We start from the raw sequence: 27,047 nt of genomic DNA, 5'->3' as shown, positions 1-27,047 counted from the left end.
AGTTACCGTGTATGACTTTGTGTTTGTGGTAACTAGTGACGACCCAACAATTGCAGAGTTCTGTTAAATACCCTGGCCAGCGTTGAACCGGCCTATGGTCCGTCACGTGACACGGGGGGTGGAGGCAGTCTGGTTCCAAAACGAATGCCATCGTTTTTTACCCGCTGCAAACTACGAAAACCCGGGCGCCCAGGCCAGTTTAAGAGAATCCCCTCATTCTGTGAAACATGTTGTTTTAGCAACACACTACCTTCTTGACAAACAAGATCAAACCAACTGAGGTATAAAGATTAAATAGCTAACGTTAGCATACAGCTAGCTAGTTGTTTTTCATGAGATAGCAGGATATTTCTTGCAGCTTTAGCTAAATCACGTTTTCCTTAGAAAGATAAAAGTGGGCTGGGTGAGCTAGCTGACGTTAGCTTATTCAAAACCAGAGATAACCAAGGTAACATTGATTTGTATGGCCAGGCGTTTTGTCTCAAATAGCTACAGTAGCTTGCAAATTAAACTAGCTTGGCTAGCTAACTAAGCTATTCACATGGCTGGCATCTCAAAATAACGTTTTGATTTCCAGGAATGGCAGATAAAGACTTCAGCACAACACTGGCTTACACCAAAAGCCCGAAGGTGTCGAGGAGAACAACTTTTCAGGTAGCTATAAACAGCTTGTTCAACACCTGTTTTTTACTCTCTGCTCAGCACGCATGACTAACGTAGTCGTTATATGCCTAACTGCCTATACCCACATGAAAAAATACTACCGTATACTATGATATAAGTACTATAGTATTCACTGTATACTGTACCGTTAGTATGTACTGTAGTATTTACAGTTAACTATAGTATAAATACTGTAGTAAAATAACTAGTATAGTAAATAATGTAATGTTTTTGCAGATTGTAGTATACTGTAGTATTTACTGTTGTGTTTTTGCTGATGTTACTGTAGTATTTACTATAGGGTTTTTGTTTTATTATCTTTGACATAGAAGTGGTGGCATTCTCCTTGCGGAAACCTACTGGAGTTACGTTTTTAAACATGAACAACTTCATAGATAAGAACACTATAACAATATGGCAGAAAAAAAAACGTATTCCACTAGAATACGGGTTTCCCGAGTGGTGCAGCGGTCTAAGGCACTGCATCTCAGTGCTAGATGCGTCACTACAGACCCTGGTTAGATTCCAGGCTGTATCACAACCGGCCGTGATTGGGAGTCCCATAAGGCGGCACACAATTGGCCCAGCGTCGTTAGGGTTTGGCCGGGGTAGGCCATAATTATAAAAAAACAAGAAATATCAGTTCCTAAAAACACAACCTTAAGGAACAATCTTTGGATAGCTTTTCAGAATTCACCAATATATTTGTCCACATGGAAAACTAAAGGCATAGAAACCCTAAATTAACAGGAAATACATGTATTTCCATGACACAATTAAAAAGTAATTATGGACTGACCAATGTTGATAGTTTCAAATACATGCAATTTAAAAGTTACATATCTTAACATTTCGATTTGAAATCTTTTGGACATCAGAACTATCTTAATAAGGGAATCTTATTTGAGTCAGAAAATGATTTTTATATGATAGGGAAGATATCCAAATGACTCCTCGAAAAAAACATAAACTATTGTAACCAAGAACTGATGTTGGCACAAGAAAGTTGGAACATAACGAAATTACAGTTAACAAAAATGTACACTTAATCCAGTATAAGCACATTTATTATACAAAAGAGACAGTGCTTGACTTGGGATGAAAGTACAGGAGCTGTCTTTTTCCATGTCGATCCATTAGAAAATGTTAACCAAAATTCACAAATTACATTATGCAATAGAAACTTCTGATTATTCACTGTTAAGGATTTATACACATTTTCCATGACTTTTAACCACATTTTAATGACTATTATTATAGTATAATGAACGAGTAAGCATTATTGACACTGGAAGGCTGTTGTGCCTGATCCCATCCGATGAGAAGTATTTCTGTCTTAAATAATTCTGATTGGCTGGGCCTGGCTCCCTAGTGGGTGGGCCTACGCCCTCCCATGGCTGTGCCCCTGCCCAGCCATGTGAAATCCATAGATTAGGGCCTAATGAATTTATTTCAATTGACTGATATACTTACATGAACTGTAACTCAGCAAAATCTTTGAAATTCTTGCGTTTATATTATTTAGGTTATCTACAGTGCCGGTGGAAAGGCGACAACGACACCAATACTTTAGCTGTAGTTAACTTGTAGCAATTTCTTGCTGGTTATGTTTTGAATTGGTTATCTAGTTTGTCTGTTGTCTGGCATTATTTCATACCTGCTGCTGAAATGTTGCGCTCTCTCTCCTCTGGCAATGGCCCACTCACATTAGTGAACCCGTGTTATTTTGTTTGTTCGCATGAACATAATGTTGCTGTTACTGTCTCTTATGACCGAAAAGAGCTTCTGGACATCAGAACAGAGATTACTCACCTTGAACTGGACAACTAATTTTTCTTTAATGAGTCAGATGAGATGGATTTACTCGAGACACCCGACAAGGCCCTCATCCCCGTCATTCGCAGGAGGAAAAGAAGGAAATATCGTGGACGACGGTCCGGGTGCTTTGTAAAGATCCGTCGCCGCGAGGGTAATCTACCTTTACCATCGGTCCTATTAGCCAACGTACAATTAATCGATTATAAAATAGATGAACTACGAGCATGTATATCCTAACAACGGGACATTAATAACTGTAATATCATGTGTTTCACTGATTTGTGGCTGAATGACAACATGATTAACATACAGCTGGCGGGTTTTAAGCTTTTTCGGCAGGATAGAACAGCGGCCTCTGGTAAGACAAGGGGCAGCCTATGCATATTTGTCAACAACAGCTGGTGCACAAACTCTAAGGAAGTCCCGAGGTTTTGCTCGCCTGAGGTAGAGTATCTCATGATAAGCTGTAGACCACACTATCTAACTAGAGTTTTCATCTGTATTTTTCGTATCTGTCTACATACCACCATAGACCGATACTGGCACTAAGACCGCACTCAATGAGCTGTATACGGCCATGAGCAAAGAGAAAAACGCTCATCCAGCGGTGGCGTCCTGGTGGCCGGGAACTTAAATGCAGGGAAACTTAAATCCGTTTGACCTAATTTCTATCAGCAAGTTAAATGTGCAACCAGAGGGAAAAAAACTCTAGACCACCTTTACTCCACACTCAGAGACGCGTACAAAGCTCTCACTCACCCTCCATTTAGCAAATCTGACCATAATTTTATCCTCCTGATTCCTGCTTACAAGCAAAAACTAAACCAGGAAGCACTCGGTCAATAACAAAGTGGTCAGATGAAGCAGATGCTAAGCTACAGAACTGTTTTGCTAGCACAGACTGGAATATGTTCCGGGATTCTTCCGATGTCATTGAGGAGTACACCATATCAATCACTGGCTTCATCAATAAGTGCATCAATGACGTAGTCCCCACAGTGACACAGAAGCCATGGATTACAGGCAACATCCGCACTGAGCTAAAGGGTAGAGCTGCCGCTTTCAAGGAGTGGGACTCTAACCCGGAAGCTTATAAGAAATCCCGCTATGCCCTCCGACGGACCATCACAGGCAAAGCGTCAATACAGGACTAAGATTGAACCGTACTACACCGGCTCCGCTGCTCGTCGGATGTGGCAAGGCTTGCAAACTATTACAGACTACAAAGGAAAGCACAGCCACGAGCTGCCCAGTAACACAACCCTACCACACGAGCTAAATTGCTTCTATGCTCGCTTCGAGGCAAGTAACACTGAAACATGCATGAGAGTACCAGCTGTTCTGGACGACTGTGTGATCACGCTCTCTGTAGCTGATGTGAGTAAGACCTTAAAACAGGTCAACATTCACAAGGCCGCAGGGCCAGACAGATTACCAAGATGTGTACTCCGAGCATGCACTGACCAACTTGCAAGTTTCTTCACTGACATTTTCAACTTGTCCCTGACTGAGTCTGTAATACCAACATGTTTCAACAGAGTACCATAGTCCCTGTGCCCAAGAACACTAAGGTAACCTGCCTAAATGACTACCGACCCGTAGCACTCACGTCTGTAGACATTAATGACTTTGAAAGGCTGGTCATGGCTCACGTCAACACCATTATACCAGAAACCCTAGACCCACTCCAATTTGCATACCGCTCCAACAGATAACCAGATGCAATTTCTATTGCACTCAACACTGCCCTTTCCCACCTGGACAAAAGGAACACTTATGTGAGAATGCTATTCATTGACTACAGCTCAGCGTTCAACACCATAGTGCCCTCAAAGCTCATCACTAAGCTAACGACCCTGGGACTAAACACCTCCCTCTGCCACTGGATCCTGGACTTCCTGTCGGGCCACCCCCAGGTGGTAAGGGTAGGTAACAACACATCCGCCACGCTGATCCTCGACACGGGGGCCCCTCGGGTGCGTGCTCAGTCCCCTCCTGTACTCCCTGTTCACTCATGACTGCAGGCACGACTCCAACACCATCATTAAGTTTGTTGATGACACAATAGTCGTAGGCCTGATCACCGACAATGACGAGACAGCCTATAGGGAGGTCAGAGACCTGGCCGTGTGGAGCCAGCACAACAACCTCTCCCTCAAGACAAAGGAGAATGTTGTGGACTACAGGAAAAGGAGGACAGAGCACGCCCACATTCTCATCGACGGGCTGTAGTGGAGCAGGTTGAGAGCTTCAAGTTCCTTGGTGTTCACATCACCGACAAACTATCATGGTCCAAGCACACCAAGACAATTGTGAAGAGGGCACGACAAAACCTATTCCCCCTCAGGAGACTGAAATGATTCTACAGCTGCACCATTGAGAGCATCATGATGGGTTGCATCACTGCCTGGTATGGCAACTGCTCGGCCCTCGACCGCAAGGCACTACAGAGGGTAGTGCGTACGGCCCAGTACATCACTGGGGCCAAGCTTCCTGCCATGCAGGACCTCTATACCAGGCGTTGTCAGAGGAAGGCCCTAAAAATTGTCAAAGACTCCAGCCACCCTAGTCATAAACTGTTCTCTCTGCTACCGCATGGTGATCGATACCGGAGCGCCAAGTCTCGGTCCAAGAGGCTTCAAAACAACTTCTACCCCCAAGCCATAATACTCCTGAACAGCTAATCAAATGGCTACCCAGACTATTTGCATTGCCCCTTCGCCCTCTCTTTTTTTACGCTGCTGCTATTCTCTGTTATTATCTATGCATAGTCACTAACTCTACCTACGTGTACATATTACCTCAATTACCTCGACTAATCGATGCCCCTGTACATTGACTCTGTATCGGTACCCCCTGTATATAGCCTCGCTATTGTAATTTTACTACTGCTCTTTAATTATTTGTTACTTTTATTTGTATTTTTCTTAACTGCATTGTTGGTTAAGAGCTTGTAAGTAAGCATTTCACTGTAAGGTCTGCAACTGTTGTATTCGGCGCATGTGACAAATACAATTTGATTTGAAATTCACGAATTCTACAGCACAATGGCAGTCACATCTTAAGTGTAAATTAATAATCCATGCTTTCTGGGAATGGTATAAATTCCAGAAGTTGTGTGGGCGGAGCTAGAAAGTTGGCTGTCAGAAATATCACTAAGTAAATGTACTGTTCATCCGTTTGTCTGCATATTTCAAGACATGCCATATGGGAGTGTAGTGAGATACCCGATGGGTTGGACGATTCTCTTCTCATAACTCATCTTGAAAAAAACGTATACTCAAAACTAAAGGTCGACCGATTAATCGGAATGGCCGATTTCAAGTTTTCATAACAATCATAAATCGGTATTTTGGACGCCGATTTTGCCTTCTTTTTGCCTTTTTTTCTTTTTTACACCTTTATTTAAACTAGGCAAGTCAGTTAAGAACACATTCTTATTTTCAATGACGGCATAGGAATGGTGGGTTAACTGCCTTGTTCAGGGGCAGAACGACAGATTTTTACCTTGTCAGCTCAGGGATACAATCTTGCAACCTTACGGTTAACTAGTCCAACGAATTGTTACGCGAATGCAGTAAGAATTGGCTTCTTACTGCATTCGCAGTTGCTAGCTAGCATTAAACTTATCTTATAAAAAACAATCAGTCAATCATAATCACTAGTTATAACTACACATGGTTGATGATATTACTAGTTTATCTAGCGTGTCCTGCGTTGCATATAATCGATGCAGTGAGCATTCGCGAAAAAGGACTGTCGTTGCTCCAACGTGTACCTACCCATAAACATCAATGCCTTTCTTAAAATCAATACACAGAAGTATACATTTTTAAACCTGCATATTTAGCTAAAAGAAATCCAGGTTAGCAGGCAATATTAACCAAATTGTGTCACTTCTCTTGCGTTCATTGCACGCAGAGTCAGAGTATATGCAACAGTTTGGGCCGTCTATCTCATTGCAAACTAATTTGCCAGAATTTTACGTAATTATGACATAACATGGAAGGTTGTGCAATGTAACAGGAATATTTAGACTTATGGATGCCACCCGTTAGATAAAATACGGAAACGGTTCCGTATTTCACTGAAAGAATAAACGTTTTGTTTTCGATATGATAGTTTCTGGATTCGACCATATTAATGATCTAAGGCTCGTATTTCTGTGTGTTATTATGTTATAATTAAGTCTATGATTTGATAGAGCAGTGTGACTGAGCGATGGTAGGCAGCAGCAGGCTCGTAAGCATTCATTCAAACAGCACTTTCGTGCGTTTTGCCAGCAGCTCTTCGCAAAGCTTCAAGCATTGCGCTGTTTATGACTTCAAGCCTATCAACTCCCGAGATTAGGCTGGTGTAACTGATGTGAAATGGCTAGCTAGTTAGCGGGGTGCGCGCTAATAGCGTTTCAAACGTCACTCGCTCTGAGACTTGGAGTAGTTGTTCCCCTTGCTCTGCATGGGTAACGCTGCTTCGAGGGTGGCTGTTGTCGATGTGTTCCTGGTTCGAGCCCAGGTAGTGGCGAGGAGAGGGATGGAAGCTATACTGTTACACTGGCAATACTAAAGTGCCTATAAGAACATCCAATAGTCAAAGGTATATGAAATACAAATCGTATAGAGAGAAATAGTCCTATAATTCCTATAATAACTACAACCTAAAACTTCTTACCTGGGAATATTGAAGACTCATGTTAAAAGGAACCATCAGCTTTCATATGTTCTCATGTTCTGAGCAAGGAACTTAAACGTTAACTTTCTTACATGGCACATATTGCACTTTTACTTTCTTCTCCAACACTTTGTTTTTGCATTATTTAAACCAAATTGAACATGTTTCATTATTTATTTGAGGCTAAATTGATTTTATTGATGTATTATATTAAGTTGAAATAAGTGTTCATTCAGTATTGTTGTAATTGTCATTATTACAAATACATTTTAAAAAATCGGCATCGGCTTTTTTGGTCCTCCAATAATCGGTATCGGCGTTGAAAAATCATAATCGGTCAACCTCTACTCAAAACATGGAAATCAACCTGCCATCATTAACACAATGGAAAAATCAAATGAATTATTATTTAAATATTGAAAGTACTTGGGCTATGGAGAGAAACAATATGGTGCAGTTTCAGGCCATGTGGCGGAAAGTGATGCGTGCGCTGGAGATGGGGAGTGTGTGCTCGTGGGTCTGGGCAGGGGTGATGTAGTTGATGTTGTCGTTTGTATGTGTATGTTTTGTATTGTTTAAAAAAAAATGTATGAACCTATTGGAGAAATACTAAAAGAGCAAATTTTCCGTAACCTGTAGGTAGGTAGGACTTGGATCTAAACAGACAGTAAAGAGCTTATGCTCTTTTCTATAACCTGTAGGTAACACAATATATGGTCTACACTTGGCATGTATGTAGGTTTCTCACTTATGGGTGGCACAAATTGGGATATGCAGGAGGGGAATGGGCGGGGTAGGCCTTTATGCAAATTGACCGGACTGTAGTGTTTTTGCGGACATTACTGTAGTTTTACTACAGTGTTTTTTGAGTGGATAATACTGTAGTATTCTACAGTATACTACACTTTACTACAGAATTCTGTAGTAAGTACTCTAGTATTCTATGGTAAACAGTAGTATTTTTTTTCATGAGGGTAAGTCATAGGCTAGAACAAAGAGAGCCTACCTTTCATCTGTGGCTTGAAGGTATAGGCCTAGCTTAGTAAACGCAACTCCATTATAGGCCCACATCTCAATGGAGTTGCAATGAGTGTCTGCGGAGTGTACCGCTATCAGTCGATACTTATAAAATGTCCATTATTTAATGCTTACCTTGTACCTATGTTTGTCCTGTGTAACTTTAAGCTTTTCTTTGGGTGCTGAAATAAAAGTAGCATTTTACACAAAAACTATGAATTCTGACAATTCTGAAACAATCAGTATAAGCACAGGTACACAGTAAACATCACAAAATTGATATTTATAAAAGTATTGAGTGGTACAACACGTTTCTGGCGGCCTTCTTCCATTACACAAAGGTGTTCGGAGCATGCTAGATAGCTAATTAGCACTAGTGGTCCCTCTGTCTTCCGTAAACACAGGCTGTAACATGGCGATATGGCCATGTGGGAATGCTAACCATAACCCTATAAACGTGTGTAGTAGTTTTATTTTTATTTAATTTATCGCTGATTTGAAAGTTAAGTTCCATATGTTTCCAAAAGTGTATCAAATGCGAGGACTATTTGGGTTTAGAAGAGCTTCGGTTAATCAAACTCAACATGAAATGACTCGAAAAGAGTCATGACAAAGGCAAGGCCTGGCTAAATGATCTGTAATCTGTCAGAATGTTTGCATTAACGTGATACTTTTATGTGCACCAGGTGTTTGATGTGTACCTTGGAGACAGCAAACTTACTGGGTTAGGTTTCGGCCCCACGGAGACACATTAACATGGATAAAATTGTATGACGTACATCATTGTCCACTTTTGTCCATCAAAAGTACAACTCAAATCAACTATTATCGTTGATAAGAGGGACCGTTTTTTTTTTTGTCGGTCAGTCATGATCTGTTGTCAATCATATGGCAACAGATGACTCCTATTTAAAAAGCGTTGTCTCCATCCAAAATTCTCGGACTCAAAATCCCAGTGTCTTGGCGCCCTTTAAGGGCCAGCTCAGTCTTGACTCTCTAGTTGGCCAGCCCAAAAAGGTTAGAGTTCAAATGATTGGTGACAAAATCATATATACATATATATATATATACACTGCTCAAAAAAATAAAGGGAACACTTAAACAACACAATGTAACTCCAAGTCAATCACACTTCTGTGAAATCAAACTGTCCACTTAGGAAGCAACACTGATTGACAATAAATTTCACATGCTGTTGTGCAAATGGAATAGACAAAAGGTGGAAATTATAGGCAATTAGCAAGACACCCCCAAAAAAGGAGTGATTCTGCAGGTGGTGATCACAGACCACTTCTCAGTTCCTATGCTTCCTGGCTGATGTTTTGGTCACTTTTGAATGCTGGCGGTGCTCTCACTCTAGTGGTAGCATGAGACGGAATCTACAACCCACACAAGTGGCTCAGGTAGTGCAGTTCATCCAGGATGGCACATCAATGCGAGCTGTGGCAAAAAGATTTGCTGTGTCTGTCAGCGTAGTGTCCAGAGCATGGAGGCGCTACCAGGGGACAGGCCAGTACATCAGGAGACGTGGAGGAGGCCGTAGGAGGGCAACAACCCAGCAGCAGGACCGCTACCTCCGCCTTTGTGCAAGGAGGTGCACTGCCAGCGCCCTGCAAAATGACCTCCAGCAGGCCACAAATGTGCATGTGTCTGCTCAAACGGTCAGAAACAGACTCCATGAGGGTGGTATGAGGGCCCGGCGTCCACAGGTGGGGGTTGTGCTTACAGCCCAACACCGTGCAGGACGTTTGGCATTTGCCAGAGAACACCAAGATTGGCAAATTCGCCACTGGCGCCCTGTGCTCTTCACAGATGAAAGCAGGTTCACACTGAGCACATGTGACAGACGTGACAGAGTCTGGAGACGCCGTGGAGAACGTTCTGCTGCCTGCAACATCCTTCAGCATGACCGGTTTGGCGATGGGTCAGTCATGGTGTGGGGTGGCATTTCTTTGTGGGGCCGCACAGCCCTCCATGTGCTCGCCAGAGGTAGCCTGACTGCCAATAGGTACCGAGATGAGATCCTCAGACCCCTTGTGAGACCATATGCTGACACATGCACATTTGTGGCCTGCTGGAGGTCATTTTGCAGGGCTCTGGCAGTGCACCTCCTTGCACAAAGGCAGAGGTAGCGGTCCTGCTGCTGGGTTGTTGCCCTCCTACGGCCTCCTCCACGTCTCCTGATGTACTGGCCTGTCTCCTGGTAGCGCCTCCATGCTCTGGACACTACGCTGACAGACACAGCAAACCTTTTTGCCACAGCTCGCATTGATGTGCCATCCTGGATGAACTGCACTACCTGAGCCACTTGTGTGGGTTGTAGACTCCGTCTCATGCTACCACTAGAGTGAGAGCACCGCCAGCATTCAAAAGTGACCAAAACATCAGCCAGGAAGCATAGGAACTGAGAAGTGGTCTGTGGTCACCACCTGCAGAATCACTCCTTTTTTGGGGGTGTCTTGCTAATTGCCTATAATTTCCACCTTTTGTCTATTCCATTTGCACAACAGCATGTGAAATTTATTGTCAATCAGTGTTGCTTCCTAAGTGGACAGTTTGATTTCACAGAAGTGTGATTGACTTGGAGTTACATTGTGTTGTTTAAGTGTTCCCTTTATTTTTTTGAGCAGTGTATATACAAAAAGGAAAACAAAAGAGGTAGTGTGCTGTATATCTAGGCCTCTATTTTCAGCTGGTGCTAAGTAGACGCAAGTGTCAAATGCACGTTGGTTTTGCAATTTCGTCATTTTCCAGCCCCAACGCTGATGTCTAACATCAGCACTCTTGCGCTGAGGTGGGAGGGGTGGTCATATTTGAGGTGTTCTTACAAAGAAGCGCAAAAGGGACTATTTCAAGCAGCGCTAATGAGAAGTTAAGACCCACAAAAAGCAGGTCTTAACGTAGCGCAGTTGATAATGGCATGGATTTTGAGAGCGGAAGCGCAGCCTATCCAGCCATGGCACACAGTGCCCATGGAAGGAGAGATGTGCCTTTTGTGCCGGTGAATCTCGTATTTAGAAACATAACAAAACAGTTGGTTTCCCCCCATTTTTCTTTAATTTGATTAAAAACCAAGCATAATCTACCCTGCCCTTAATCAAGGCTGATTTAGCAGTATCGCATAGGTGCGTCTTTTTTATCCTGGCCGTTAGACAGAAGTAGCCTATGAACAAAACTGTTTTAAAATGGTCTACTGAGAGTGCTTTGAAATACACTGAGTGTACAAAACATTAAGGACACCTTCCTAATATTGAGTTGCACCCCCCCTTTCTTAGGATGAGCTGGAGGCAGCTGTTTCTGCTAGAGCAAGTAAAAAAAAGACTGACCAATACTCCTACTCAGATGACTTTGATGAAGATGGTAAGAAATTAGTCATACGAGTGGCACATACATCGATCACTCGAAATCTGAACTTCAGTGCTCTTAAATCCCCCTATTGCACAATATCAGTTCATATTGGCCAGCTACCTTTTACATTAGGCAACATTGTTATAAGTTGACCACCAAATTACTGACGGATGTGTTTGTAATATTTTCCTAGATGTGTTGAAAGAACTTCTCAATTCAAGAAAAAAGAGAATCGATACCTTCAAGGCGGGAAAGAAGAAAGCCAAGATCAATGACTTCAACCTGTCGGATGACGAGGAGGAAAGCGAAAGGCCGACGAGAGTGTCGTTCATGAAGACGCGAAAGTCCACTTCCCCCTTACAAGATTTGGCAACACCTGACCCACTTAAAAATGAACAAACAGACGGCTTTATTGGAGGTAGCAGCGACCAGAAGGATTCGGACTCCTTACCCTCACTGCACTTTAAAAACCCTCACCAAGACTACACAGAATCCTCGGCATCACAGAACAATCAGTTGAAATCTCCTCTTTCCCTACTCTCGCAACCAAGTCAAACAGAATCCCCATTACAATCAACTTCGGAGAACAACAGCCATTGGGATTCTCCCTTGCCCCTGCCATCTAATGGTGGTCTGTTGGAAACCCCATTGCCCTTGCCGTCTGAAAATAGTGTGAAGAGCAAAGAATCGGGGACTGGAGGAAAAGGAAAACTAGCTACTCCACTGCCACTCAACAGATGTGCATCCTTGACAGGTTTCTCCAAATCTCCTTCAATTCATAGCTTGTTCCTGTCATCAATATGCACAATGTTATGTATGATTTATTTGATATAGTCATGACACAATTTGTGGGCGACATTGATTCATTGTTATCTTATTCGTGACAGCTATCATATCTGTTTGTAGCTATAGTCTTAGGAATTATTAGGTATTATTGTCTAATCCCTTCCCCATTCAGACAGCGTTGTCGAGAATGAGCCGCCCAGACCCAAACCCAGGCAGAGGATCCTGAGGGTGAGCAGTCAAACCGAGGCGGAGCCTTTCGCCGTGGACAAGGAAACTCCTCCTAGCAGACCCCCCACCTCCTCTGTGTCCATCTCCCTTTCCTCTATTGACCAGGGTGAAATGGCCAGCACCCCCACCCCTTCATCCTCTAGCAAAACATCTGCCAGGAGTCATAGTCGACAAGTGAGTAACGTGATGTTGTCTTATTGATACTTTGACCTGGACCAGAAACGGGTAACTTGGTGCCAGGTTTGTTTGTGCCATCTTGCCAACTCCTATTGTTTTTGTCGGATGGACATTGTTGCTTGGCTTGACTATAACCATACAGTAGGAGTTGGCAAGACAGTATACCTGGGGCCAGGCTAAGACACCATAGAATTGTAAAGAGATATACAGGTAACTGTCAAAATTAAAGAAACACTTTTATTAAATGAGGGATACAAAGTATATTGAAAGCAGGTGCTTCCACACAGGTGTGGAATTGACATCCCATCATGCTTAGGGTCATGTATGGGGCGACAGGTAGCCTAGTGTTTAGAGCGTTGGACTAGTAACCGAAAGGTTGCAAGATAGAATCCCCGAGCTGACAAGGTAAATATCTGTCGTTCTGCCCCTGAACAAGGCAGTTAACCCACTGTTCCTAGGCCGTCATTGAAAATATGAATATGTTCTTAACTGACTTGCCTATTTGAATAAAGGTAAAATAAATAAAATGAATGTATAAAATGCTGGGCAGGCCCATTTGTCATAATTTTTTCTTCCATGGTGAGAAGGAGAGATCTCAGTGACTTTGAAAGAGGGGTGATTGTTTGGGCACGTTTGGCAGAAGCTACAGTGACAGACTGCTCAACATGTTTCATGATATGCCAAGGTCGTCTCAATCACCAGAGATCAACCCAATCGAACACTTATGCACCACCATCAACAAAACACCAAGTGATGGAATTTCTTGTGGAAGAATGGTTCCAGACACTTGTAGAATCTATGCCAAGGCGCATTGAAGCTGTTCTGGCGGCTTATGGTGGCCCAGCGACCTAATTAAGACATTTATGTTTGTTTCCTTTATTTTGGCATTTACCTGTAGATTATCCAAGAGTAGGGATAATAAAGATGTAGACTATCTATACTAGTGGTCAATTTCTATGACCCTGCTGCTAGTGCCTTGGGATAGGTATAAACAATATGGATTTTGAAAGTAGCTCTACCTTTGCTGCAGATGGACAGAGTGGGATTTTCGCCATGTTGCTTATACCTGTCTCAGTCCTTTCAGATTGTCAGAAGTTCTTAAGGGTCGGAGGGGCGAGGAATGGCCATTCTTTTTCAACTCCGATTTATACTATCTAACATCTGTCGCTATCGTAACACATTTGAGGAGAGGTCATAATAATCTGCGGCATATAGATCAGTTAGATAAGGCTGTAATGTTAATGTAGTAATAGTAGTCAAAAACAATGGCACCATTGATTAGCTGGCCCTTATCACAACCTTTTGGATAATGACGATACGACAAAAATGCACATTTCGGATTCACATTGGACAATAAAGTCATTGTAATTTTGTATTTCAACACAGGGCCCCGTAGGAGACCACTCCATCTCATCTATACTCCGCAAATCGTCCTCTTCAACCGTAGGTCGGCAGTCAAACTCGCTGTACAAATCTACTGACGGCACCTGGAGTGGAGGTAAGAAGAGCATGGGTGACATTTTCTGCTCGCTAAACAGCACTTAAGTGTGCAAAGTAAAACAACCGATAGGCCTACATCCAGCTGCAAGTATTGTTAGCTATCTGTAATTTAAGCAGAAATAAACATTTGGGTCAGTTTCCCGGACACAGATTAAACCTAGTCCTAGACTTAAAAGCAAGTTTAGGTTGGTTTCACAGGCCCAAACCTAGTCTACTCTACTAAAAGCACGCTCAAGGGAGATTCTTTCATAAGCATGCTTTTTAGTCCAGGCATAGATTTATTCTGGGTCTGGTTGGAAACTTCCCCTTAGTGTTTACCTCAGAGCCATATATAGAGAGAGTTAGGCCAGGTTTTAGAACGGCCGCCATGCTAGCGCCCATATAACCTTGAGAACCTTATTCTTGTAATGTTGGTGATGCAATACAAGAGCGCCTCCGACAGTTCTCTATGAAATGACCCGCTGTAAACAAGGAAAACAGCAGCGAATTTAAGATTTTTATTTTTTTATTGATTAGCATTCAGGATAATGTGTATCCAAGTCTGTACTGTGTTGTAGTGTCAACAGTGAAAGCATATCTGCTTTCACTGGACATCTTCATAGGTTTTGAAAACTATTAGAAATAAACAGCACAACGCAGAAGCGTTAATTATCACTTAGCAAGGGCTATGGAGGAAAAAGTGGCACTCGACACATTCAGCCACATTGGCCTAACTCTCTATTTACATTGAGTGTACAAAACATTAGGAACACTTTCCTAATATTGAGTTGCAACCCCTTTTGGCCTCAGAACAGCCTTAATTTGTCAGGGCATGGACTCTACAATGTGTCAAAAGCATTCCATAGGGATGCTGGCCCATGTTGACTCCCAATATTTCCCACAGTTGTGTCAAGTTGGCTGGATGTCCTTTGGGTGGTGGACCATTCTTGATACACACATGATACTGTTGAGTGTGAAAAACCCAGCAACATTGCAGTTCATGACACACTAACCAGTGCACATGGCACATAGTACCATACCCCATTCAAAGGCACTTTTTTTTCTTGCCCATTCACCCTCTGAATGGCACACATACACAATCCATGTCTCAATTGTCTCAAGGCTTAAAAATCCTTCTTTAACCTGCCTCCTCCCCTTCATCTACACTGATTTGAAGTGGATTTAACAAGTGATATCAATAAGGGATCATAGCTTTCACCTGGATTCACCTGGTCAGTCTGTCAAGTTTTCTACTGTATATGACTCGTGTTTACCTGATGCACGCTGTGCATTTGTGAGCTGCAGTATTCCATTTTTTTTGTTGAATTTGGACTTGATTCAATAGATCCTGCATTGCGATATTCACACAGCAGTTCTTTCCCTGTAAAAACCTAACAACAGTACTACTTGGTCCAGTACTACTACCCCTCTCATAGGTAGAATCTTTCAGATAGGTAATGTGTGTGCCCAGGTAGAAGGTTATAAACAAAGACACTGCGTAAACATTGCTATAGTGGGTTTAGTTGTGTAAGTTGTTTCAAGAAGGACAACATGGACAACATCCAACACATTCTAAAAACTCCATCTCTTTTTACAGATGGACATACTTCAGAAGACAGCAAGGCAAAGGATGGAAAATACTCCACATCATTTGAAGAATATCAAGTAAGTAATCTACTACAGTTTTTTAATTTGCTTTGTTATTGAGATGCCATCTGATTTGACTTAAGAAATCTGATATTTTTGTATTGCCTATCGTGTACCTAAAGTATTAGCTTCACCGCACTTTGTAATAATTTTGGAAAATAAACCATACTCACCAGTATAAAATTACATCCAACCACAGTTGCAGGTTTCATTAAAGGCTCCATCCAGTAAAAATCATGTCATTTTTATAGACTGCATTGAGGGACATTTTAACCTAAAACTAAACTGAGCTATAACTTTCTCTTTCCTAAAACTCCTCACCACACTGTTTTAGCTAGTGGGATTTACAGAAAATTGACAGATTAGAAAACTTATTGAGAGTGCATGATTGTGATAAGGTCCAGGAGTTTTCATGTGGGTGATTCATGCTGCTTCTTCTCAGGACGATTCAGAGGATCACCCAGATCATATAAGCAGACTCAGCCATGTGACTGAGAACTCTATCGACACCAGGTAAACACCATATTTCTCTACATTTATCTAAATATTGCAGGGAAATCCTTCCTTTTCTATTTACCCATGGCCTCAAACTATATTATACTTTACAAACTATAGGATAGTAGTATGCTTCATGCAAAAAAAATCTTCCATTATTGGTAGGTTAATAACTACTATACAGTACTGCAACATGATATTCCATTCTATTTTCAAATACTATGACATTGTTTGAAACGTAACTACTGCTTTTAATCAGGGCAAGGCGACCGGAAACATGACCGAAATACAAACAGTGTAGCTATGCCCTCCACAAGGCAATCAAACAAGCTTAAGCGTCAGTATAGAGACAAAGTAGAGTCGCAATTCAACGGCTCAGACGCGAGAGGTATGTGGCAGGATCTACAGTCAATCACGGACTACAAAAAGAAAACCAGCCCCGTTGCGGACCACAATGTCTTGCTCCCAGACAAACGAAACAACTTCTTTGCTCGCTCTAAGGACAATACAGTGCCACCGACACGGCTCGCTACCAAAACCTGCGGACTCTCCTTCACCGCAGCCAACATGAGTAAAACATTTAAACCTGTTAACCCTCGCAAGACTGCCGGCCCAGACGGCATCCCTAGCCACGTCTTCAGAGCATGCGCAGACCAGCTGGCTGGTGTGTTTACGGACATATTCAATCAATCCCAGTCTATCCCAGTCTGCTGTTCCCACATGCTTCAAGAGGGCCACCATTGTTCCTGTTCCCAAGAAAGCTAAGGTAACTGAGCTAAATGACTATCAGTAGCACTCACTTCCGTCATCATGAAGTGCTTTGAGACTAGTCACATATCACCTCCACCCTACCTGACACCCTAGACCCACTCCAATTTGCTTACCGCCCCAATAGGTCGACAGATGACGCAATCACACTGCACACTGCCCTAACCCATCTGGACAAGAGGAATACCTATGTAAGAATGCTTTTCATCAACTACAGCTCAGCATTTAACACCATAGTACCCTCCAAACTCGTCATTAAGCTCGAGACCCTGGGTCTCGACCCCGCCCTGTGCAACTGGGTCCTGGACTTTCTGACAGGCTGCCCCCAGGTGGTGAGGGTAGGAAACAACATCTCCACCCCGCTGATCCTCAACACTGGGGACCCACAAGGGTGCGTTCTCAGCCCTCTCCTGTAGTCCCTGTTCACCCATGACTGCGTGGCCATGCATGCCTCCAACTCAATCATCAAGTTTGCAGACGACACTACAGTGGTAGGCTTGATTACCAACAACGAGACGGCCTACACGGAGGAGGTGAGGGCCCTCGGAGTGCGGTGTCAGCAAAATAACCTCACACTCAATGTCAACAAAATAAAGGAGATGATCGTGGACTTCAGGAAACAGCAGAAGGAGCACCCCCCTATCCACATCGACGGGACAGTAGTGGAGAAGGTGGAAAGTTTTAAGTTTTTCGGCGTACACATCACGGACAAACTGAAATGGTCCACCCACACAGACAGCGTGGTGAAGAAGGCGCAGCAGCGCCTCTTCAACCTCAGGAGGCTGAAGAAATTTGGCTTGTCACCGAAAACACTCACAAACTTCTACAGATGCACAATCGAGAGCATCCTGTCGGGCTGTATCACCGCCTGGTACGTCAACTGCTCCACCCACAACCGCAAGGCTCTCCAGAGGGTAGTGAGGTCTGCACAACGCATCACTACGGGCAAGCTACCTGCCCTCCAAGACACCTACACCACCCGATATCACAGGAAGGCCAAAAAAATCATCAAGGACAACAACCACCCGAGCCACTGCCTGTTCACCCCGCTATCATCCAGAAGGCACAGGTGCATCAAAGCTGGGGCCGAGAGACTGAAAAACAGCTTCTATCTCAAGGCCATCAGACTGTTTAACAGCCATCACTAACATTGAGTGGCTGCTGTCAACATACTGACTCAAATCTCTAGCCACTTTAATAATTAAAAATTGGATGTAATAAATGTATCACTAGTCACTTTAAACAATGCCACTTCATATAATGTTTACATACCCTACATTACTCATCTCATATGTATATACTGTACTCTATACCATCTACTGAATCTTGCCTATGCCGTTCGGCCATCGCTCATCCATATATTTATTTATATTCGTATTCATTCCTTTTCACTTGTGTGTATAGTTGTTGTGATATTGTTAGATTACTTGTTAGATATTACTGCATGGTCGGAACTAGAAGCACAAGCATTACGCTACACTCGCATTAACATCTGCTAACCATGTATATGTGACCAATAAAATTTGATTTGATAACTACAAGAAATGCATGGGGATCATTTTCATTTCTGGTTAACCTTGGTCATTCCTATTTTCTTTTTATTTCCTTAGGCCCTCAAGTTCTCTGACAAAAAGCTCCCGAAAGTCGCAGAGTGTGTGTTCGTACACAGCAGAGTCTAAATACTTGGGGTCGCTGAAAATTCTGGATCGTAAAGTGCAGCTAAAGGAAGCAGATCCCGGATCTGCAGATTCTCTCAGGGCGGCCATATACCAGGTATGGGCAGGATTTGATTGGATGACTTTGTAGATATGCATAATTGAGATAAGGGGCAGGAGTTTTCCCTGACCATGTTTCCTGAGCAGAAAACCTTTGGGCCCTATGCAGAATATATGAGAAAGATGAAATGGTATCTTTTGTGTCTCCGTTGTGATTATTAATTTACGATACAGTGCATTCGGAAACTATTCAGACCCTTGACTTTTTCCACATTTTGTTACGTTACAACCTTATTCTAAAATGGATTAAATCGTTTTCCCCCCTCATTATTCTACACACAATACCCCATAATGACAAAGCAGAAAAAAAAGTTTATACATTTTTGCAAATGTATTAAAAAAAATACAAACGGAAATATCACATTTACATAAGTATTCAGACCTTTTACTCAGTACTTTGTTGAAGCACCTTTGGCAGCGATTACAGCCTCAAGTCTTCTTGGGAATGACACTACAAGCTTGGCACACCTGTATTTGGGGAGTTTCTCCCATTCTTCTCTGCAGATCCTCTCAAGCTCTGTCAGGTTGCACAGCTATTTTCAGGTCTCTCCAGAGATGTCCTTGGGAGACTTGTCCTGAAGCCACTCCTGTGTTTTCCTGTAGGAAGGTGAACCTTTGCCCCAGTCTGAGGTCCTGAGCGCTTTTGAGCAGGTTTTCATCAAGTATCTCTCAGTACTTTGCTCTGTTCGTCTTTCCCTTGATCCTGACTAGTCTCCCAGTCCCTGCCGCTGAAAAACATCCCCACAGCATGATGCTGCCACCACTATGCTTCACCGTAGGGATGGTGCCAGGTTTTTTCCAGACGTGGCGCTTGGCATTCAGACCAAAGAGTTCAATCTTGGTTTCATCAGACCAGAGAATCTTGTTTCTCATGGTCAGAGTCCTTTAGGTGCCTTTTGGCAAACTCCAAGCAAAGTGGTTTATGTCTGGCCACTCTATCATAAAGGCTTGATTGGTGGAGTGCTGCAGAGATGGTTGTCCTTCTGGAAGGTTCTCCCATCTCCACAGAGGAACTCTGAAGCTCTATCAGAGTGACCATCGGGTTCTTGGTCACCTCCCTGACAAAGGCCCTTCTCCCGTGATTGCTCAGTTTGGCCGGGCGGCCAGCTTTAAGAAGAGTCTTGGTGGTTCCAAACTTCTTCCATTTAAGAATGATGGAGGCCACTGTGTTCTTGGGGACCTTCAATGCTGCAGACATTTTTTGGTACCCTTCCCCAGATCTGTGCCTCGACACAATCCTGTCTCAGAGCTCTACGGACAATTCCGTCGACCTCATGGCTTGGTTTTTGCTCTGACATGCATTGTCAACTGTGAGATCTTCTATAGACAGGTGTGTGCCTTTCCAAATAATGTTCAATCAATTGAATTTACCACCGGTGACTCCAAGTTGTAAAAACATCCAACTCAAGGATGATCAATGGAAACTAGATGCAGCTGAGCTCAATTTCGAGTCTCATATCAAAGGGTCTGAATACTTATGTAAATAAGGTATCTGTGTTTTATTATTTTAAATACATTTGCAAAAAAAAAAAAACCTGTGTTCGCTTTGTCTTTATGGGGTAATTGTCTATAGATTGGTGAGGAACATTCTTTATTAAATCCATTTTAGAATAAGGCTGTAACATAACATTTTTAAAAAGTAAAAGTGTTTGAATACTTTCCGAATGCACTGTATCTACCTTACCTCATCACTGTGCATATATATAATTATCTAAATGTTTGTATCTACATCTAAAAACTTGTCAAATGTGACTGTCTTAGTTTGATGAGGTGTACCATAACCATTTTCTGAAAATAACAGGAATGGCTGAAAAAAAAAGGGGAGAAGTTGCAAGAGACAATGCAGACAAAGAAAGAGGAACAAACATTAAAGGAAGAGAAGAGGAGAAAGGTGAAAATGCTGGCACTGCATCTTAAAAGTTTAAAGATTCTCTGTTTTAAGATTAACAATTGTGTAAATTTATTTACAGAATAATATTTCAATAATCAATTTATAGATTTTTTAAAAATTATTCAGATAGTTGAATGGACACTATTGAGATAATTTATTTTAAGAATTACCTTTCCGCCCAAGGTATGCATTATAAATAACTTAAACTACAAATGCAGCCGTTTTAGGTCCTGTAGGTCTTAAGAGCACCTCATGTATTAATAGTAAACGATACAAGAAGAAAACAGCAAGTCCTCAAATAACACATGATTACCTCTGTCCACAGGATGAGCAAGCTAAGATAGATGACGCCAAGGCCTCTTATGAGGCTTGGAAAGAAAAGAAAACCGAAGTCATCAAAGCAAAAGTCAAAGAAAAGCAAGACGTGATCAAAAAGAAGCAAAGAGAAATTTATGAACAAGAAGAGAAAAAGGAATCTGCTAAAAAGGTATATACACTGAGTGTACAAAACATTAAGAACACCTGCTCTTTCCAAACATTGACTGACCAGATAAATCCAGGTGAAAGCTATTATCCCTTCTTGTATGTCACTTGTTAAATCCACTTCAATCCGTGTAGATGAAGGGGAGGAGACAGGTTAAAGAAGGATTTTTAAGCTATGAGATAATTGAGACATGGATTGTGTATGTGTGCCATGGGCAAGACAAAATATTGAAGTGCGTTTTGAACGGGGTATGCTAATAGGTGGCTGATGCACCAGTTTGTGGTCCAAGGTCCAATGCAGCCATTTTTATCTCAATATAAAATCATTTCTGGGTGACAATTAACTTCTCTGGGATATGTGGGACGGTAGTGTCCCACTTGGCCAAAAGCCAGAAGAAATGTAGCACACCAAATTCAAATATATTACTATAAAAATCAATCTTTCATGAAATCACACATGAAAGACACCAAATTTAAAGCTACACATGTTGTGAATCCAGCCAACATGTCTGATTTAAAAAAGGATTTACGGCGAAAGCACACCAAACGATTATGTTAGTTTAGTACATAGCCACAGAAAAACACAGCCATTTTCCCAGCAAAAGATAGTAGTCACAAAAAGCAGAAATAGAGATAAAATTAATCACTAACCTTTGATGATCTTCATCAGATGACACTCATAGGACATCCTGTTACACAATACATTTATGTTTTGTTCGATAATGTGCATATTTATATCCACAAATCTCGGTTTACATTGGCGCCATGTTCAGAAATGCCTCCAAAATATCCGGAGAAATTTAATTGCAGAGAGCCACGTCAAATAACAGAAATACTCATCATAAACTTTGATGAAAGATACATGTTTTACATAGAATTAAAGATACACTTGTTCTTAATGCAACCGCTGTCAGATTTCAAAAAAACTTTACGTAAAAAGCACACCATGCAATAATCTGAGACGGCGCTCAAAAATAACAAAATTTCTCCGCCATGTTGGAGTCAACAGAAATACGAAATTACATCATAAATATTCCCTTACCTTTGATCATCTTCATCAGAATGCACTCCCAGGAATCCTAGTTCCACAATAAATCGTTGTTTTGTTCGATAATGTCCATTACTTATGTCTAAGTAGCTACTTTTGCTAGCATGTTTAGTGCACATGTCCAAATGCTCGCGCAGATGCAGGCGAACTCGGACGAAAACTTCAAAAAGTTATATAACAGGTCGAATAAACTGGTCAAACTAAGTAGAGAATCAATCTTCAGGATGTTGTTATCATATATATCCAATAACGTTCCAACCGGAGCATTCCTTCATGTCTGTAGAAGTTATGGAACGCAAGGCGATATCATGAGGAAAGTGCGTGACCAGGAACTGGCATTCTGCCAGACCAATGACTGAAACACCTCCCATCCGGCCCCACATCACACTAGAGGCTTCATTCCACGTTCTACAGACTGTTGACATCTAGTGGAAGGCGTAGGAAGTGCAAACAGATCCATATCTTACAGGGAATTGAATAGGCGATGAGTTGAATATTGACCAGTCTCAGAATTCCCACTTCCTGTTTGGATTTTTTCTCAGGTTTTTGCCTGCCATATGAGTTCTGTTATACACAGACATCATTCAAACAGTTTTAGAAACTTCAGAGTGTTTTCTATCCAATAGTAATAATAATATGTATATATTAGTATCTGGGACAGAGTAGGAGGCAGTTCACTATGGGCACGCAATTCATCCAAAAGTGAAAATGCTGCCCCCTATATCAAAGAAGTTAAGTATCCAGGTCAAAAAGCTTAGCAAAGAGCAACATTCTGGGAGGGGTCTAAGTGGGGAAGGGAAAGCTGAAAACTAGGTGTTATTGGCATAGAGGTTTGGAACTCTTTCTTATTGGTCTAATAACTAATTTACCGACTGGTGATGTCAGGCCAAAACTCCATCCCACCAAAACAGGCTGAAATTTCAGGCACTCTTTTCAAACCGCTCTTACACTAAAAGGGCATTATCATAATTTTCTCAATTCCACAGTATTATTCCAACCTGGTAGTGTGGAAATTTTTATATAAAACACAGTCAAATTGCATTTTTGATGGCGCTGGGCCTTTAAGTAGTTATTAAGCTTCACAGAATATATCTCAATGCATTATCTGCATTTATGCAAACATTATCTGCATTTATTCATATCTTTATGAATGTATGTCCCTGCAGGTTTTTGAAAAGTGGAAGCAGGGTCATGATGAACTTCTCAAAGAGAAATACAGGAAACAGAAGGAGGTTGAAAATAAACAAAAACAGAAGAAAGAAGAGACGGAAGAGGAGAGAAAGAGAGATTCCATATCTGCCATTTCTAATTGGTGAGAGCATCAAATGGTGGACCTTGGTGGCCCAATTGGTTAAGGCGTGGCACTAGCAATGTCAAGGTCGTGGGTTCAATTCCTGCAGGGATCACATAAACATATTAAAATGTATGCAGACTACTGTAGACTGTCACCTTGGGTAAATGTGCCTGCTAAGTGGCATATTACTTTTCAAACATCAGTGTCAGATCTTTTTTTAAAGTAACAAGCTTTGATGAAAGCTCTTTAAAATCACAGATAGAAATGTATTGGTCAGTTACACTAGAGGACGTTACAGTATTGGCATAGATACAGGATGTGATTGAATCAAAACTATACAATTGCTTTTTTTCTTCCCCTGGAAATTGCATAGGAATGAAAGGAAGAAGGATGTTGTCCATGAAAAAGTGAAAACGGAGCGTCGGAAAGAGAAGATCAAAGAGGAGGAGGAGAGATACGAAAAAGAAGAGAAGGATAGGATGGCCTTGGAGATGTATGAAAAATGGCTGGTATGTACACTACTGTTCAAAAGTTTGGGGTTACTTAGAAATGTCTTTGTTTTTGAAAGAATAGCACATTTTTTGTCCATTAAAATAACATCAAATTGATCAGAAATACAGTGTAGACATTGTTAATGTTGTAAATGACTATTGTAGCTGGAAACGACAGATTTATGGAATATCTACATAGGCGTACAGAGGCCCATTATCAGCAACCATCACTCCTGTGTTCCAATGGCACGTTGTGTTAGCTAATCCAAGTGTATCATTTTAAAAGGCTAATTGAAAACCCTTTTGCAAGTATGTTAGCACAGCTGAAACAGTTGTTCTGATTAAAGAAGCAATGAAACTGGCCTTCTTTAGACTAGTTGAGTATCTGGAGCATCAGCATTTGTGGGTTCGATTACAGGCTCAAAATGGCCAGAAACAAAGACCTTTCTTCTGAAACTCGTCAGTCTTTTCTTGTTCTGAGAAATGAACATTGTTCCATGCGAGAAATTGCCAAGAAACTGAAGATCTCGTACAACGCTGTGTACTACTCCCTTCACAGAACAGCGCAAACTGTCTCTAACTAGAATAGAAAGAGGATTGGGAGGCCCCGGTGCACAACTGAGCAAGAGGACAAGTACATTAAAGTGTCTAGTTTGAGAAACAGACGCCTCATAAGCCATCAACTGGCAGCTTCATTAAGGAGTACAGAGTTGCAGAGTTGCAAAGAAAAAGCCATATCTCAAACTGGCCAATAAAAATAAAAAGATTAAGATGAGCAAAAGAACACAGACACTGGACAGAGGAACTCTGCCTAGAAGGCCAGCATCCCGGAGTCGCCTCTTCACTGTTGACGTTGAGACTGGTGTCAACGGGTACTGTTTAATCAATTAGCCTTTTAAAATGATACACTTGGATTAGCTAACACAACGTGCCATTGGAACACAGGAGTGATGGTTGCTGATAATGGGCCTCTGTACGCATATGTAGATATTCCATAAAAAATCTGTCATTTCCAGCTACAATAGTCATTTACAACATTAACAATGTCTACACTGTATTTCTGATCGATTTGATGTTATTTTATTGGACAAAAATATTTGCTTTTCTTTCAAAAACAAGGACATTTCTAAGTAACCCTAAACTTTTGAACGGTAGTGTATGCACACAGACCACATTTAAGCAGCTTTATAGTCCCAGTCGGTATTCACGTAATAATAAGGAATTCCCCTCGACCACGCCCACAAATCTTTCCTATTGACCCCCTTGTAAAAGAGGCAACTTTGTCGTCAATCGTTTTGTTATACAGAAATGACAAATCAAATTTTATTGGTCACATACACATATTTAGCATGTTATTGCCGGTGTAGCAAAATGCTTGTGTTCCTAACTCCAACAGTGCAGTAGTATCTAACAATTCACACCAATAGACAAATCTAAAAGTAAAAGGATGGATGAGCAATGTTGCAGTGGCATTGACCAAAATACAGTATACAGTGCATTCGGAAAGCATTCAGAACCCCCTGACTTTTTCCACATTTTGTTACGTTACAGCCTTTTTTCTGAAATTTATATGTTTTTTTTTATATATATATTCGTTTTTTTTTTTATTAATAGTGAAGACATCAAAACTATGAAATATCACATATGGAATCATGTAGTAACCAAAAGTGTTAAACAAATCAAAATATTTTGTATATCTTCAAAGTCGCCACCCTTGATGACAGCTTGAAGTAAAAACAAATATTTTTTTACATTGACAAATTCAAGTCACTTTCTGAATTTACTGACTTCAATTCGAATTGAACCCAACCCGCCATGTTGAGAATTACATTTTCTGCCAATTTAGCTACTTACTATGTTGTCTGCAATTCTCCTACAGAGAAGGAAAGAACGCCAACAGACAAGACAGAGGAAGGAGAGACAGATACAAGCTATTCTACAAGACGATCCACCTCCCCCTTGGAGTCCACCTAGTAAAACTGTGCCTTTTGGAAAATAATCCCTGCACAGCCTATGGATTTATGTTGATACATATGGAGTTTGCATATTTAGATTGTTGTATGTTTTTATCATGACTGAAATTGTGTTATTTATGAAATTGTATAAAATTCATTAGAATGATTTTTGGAATTCTGTGTACTTTGTGGTTTTATTGGGTTTTCTGTATTGAAATGTAATCTTGCATGACACATTTCTTCATGACTTCATACATGGAGAAACTCAACAACAGAGCCATACATACTATGTATGTACAGTACACACTTTTGTGTGATATATATATATATTGACACCCCTTCAAATGAGTGGATTTGGCTATTTCAGACACACCGTTGCTGACAGGTGTGTATGGCTCTGCATTCTCCATAGATAAACATTGGCAGTAGAATGGTCTTACTGAAGAGCTCAGTGACTTTCAACTTGGCATTATCATAAGATGCCACCTTTCCAACAAGTCAGTTTGTCAAATTTCTGCCCTGCTAAAGCTGCCCGGTCCACTGTAAGTGCTGTTAATTGTGAAGTGGAAATGTCAAGCAGCAACAACTGCTCAGCTGCAAAGTGGTAGGCCACAGAAGCTCACAGAACGGGACCCGCGAGTGCTGAAGCGCGTCTTTCCTCGGTTGCAACACTCACTATCGAGTTCCAAACTGCCCCTGGAAGCAACGTCAGCACAATGCTCTTGTGGCTGAATGGAAGCAAGTCCCCACAGCAATGTTCCAACATCTAGTGGAAAGCCTTCCCAGAAGAGTGGAGGCTGTTATAGCAGCAAAGGGGGGACCTACTCCATATTAATGCCCATGATTTTGTAATGAGATATTCAACAAGCAGGTGTCCACATACTTTGGTCATGTAGTGTATCTGCTTGACTCTTTGGTCCTGTTCAAATTCCTTAAAAGTGCATCCTTCATCCTCCTTTCCGCAAACAAATTATTGTCACTGATTTGGATAATCGAACACAAAAGCACCGCCA

At 41.6% G+C, this 27,047-nt stretch overlaps 1 protein-coding gene across 1 annotated transcript; it reads left to right on the top strand.

Annotated features, from left to right (window-relative positions):
* The first annotated feature begins 127 nt into the window (after nt 1-127).
* On the top strand, nt 128-26,200 carry map9 (microtubule-associated protein 9). Its single transcript, XM_038998828.1, has 14 exons — nt 128-281; nt 578-654; nt 11,445-11,529; nt 11,711-12,271; nt 12,476-12,705; nt 14,095-14,206; nt 15,785-15,852; nt 16,277-16,347; nt 18,708-18,870; nt 20,674-20,763; nt 21,089-21,250; nt 23,461-23,606; nt 23,962-24,097; nt 25,959-26,200. The coding sequence occupies exons 2-14, from the start codon at nt 580-582 to the stop codon at nt 26,076-26,078; spliced, it is 2,019 nt and encodes a 672-aa protein (XP_038854756.1). The 5' UTR covers nt 128-281; nt 578-579; the 3' UTR covers nt 26,079-26,200.
* The last annotated feature ends 847 nt before the right edge of the window (nt 26,201-27,047 follow it).

The sequence above is a fragment of the Salvelinus namaycush genome, chromosome 8 (assembly GCF_016432855.1).
Source record: "Salvelinus namaycush isolate Seneca chromosome 8, SaNama_1.0, whole genome shotgun sequence".
Taxonomy (NCBI): domain Eukaryota; kingdom Metazoa; phylum Chordata; class Actinopteri; order Salmoniformes; family Salmonidae; genus Salvelinus; species Salvelinus namaycush.
The sequence above is the reverse complement of the archived record's forward strand: the minus strand, read 5'-3'. Positions and strand labels throughout refer to the sequence as shown.

What these genes read in the sequence shown, in the direction of transcription:
- map9 (XM_038998828.1), top strand. Translation starts at nt 580, where the DNA reads ATGGCAGATAAAGACTTCAGCACAACACTGGCTTACACCAAAAGCCCG. An exon ending in CAGATGTGCATCCTTGACAG is followed by an intron (nt 12,272 to 12,475) that starts GTTTCTCCAAAT and finishes TTCCCCATTCAG; the next exon opens with ACAGCGTTGTCGAGAATGAG. An exon ending in TCAGGGCGGCCATATACCAG is followed by an intron (nt 18,871 to 20,673) that starts GTATGGGCAGGA and finishes TGAAAATAACAG; the next exon opens with GAATGGCTGAAAAAAAAAGG.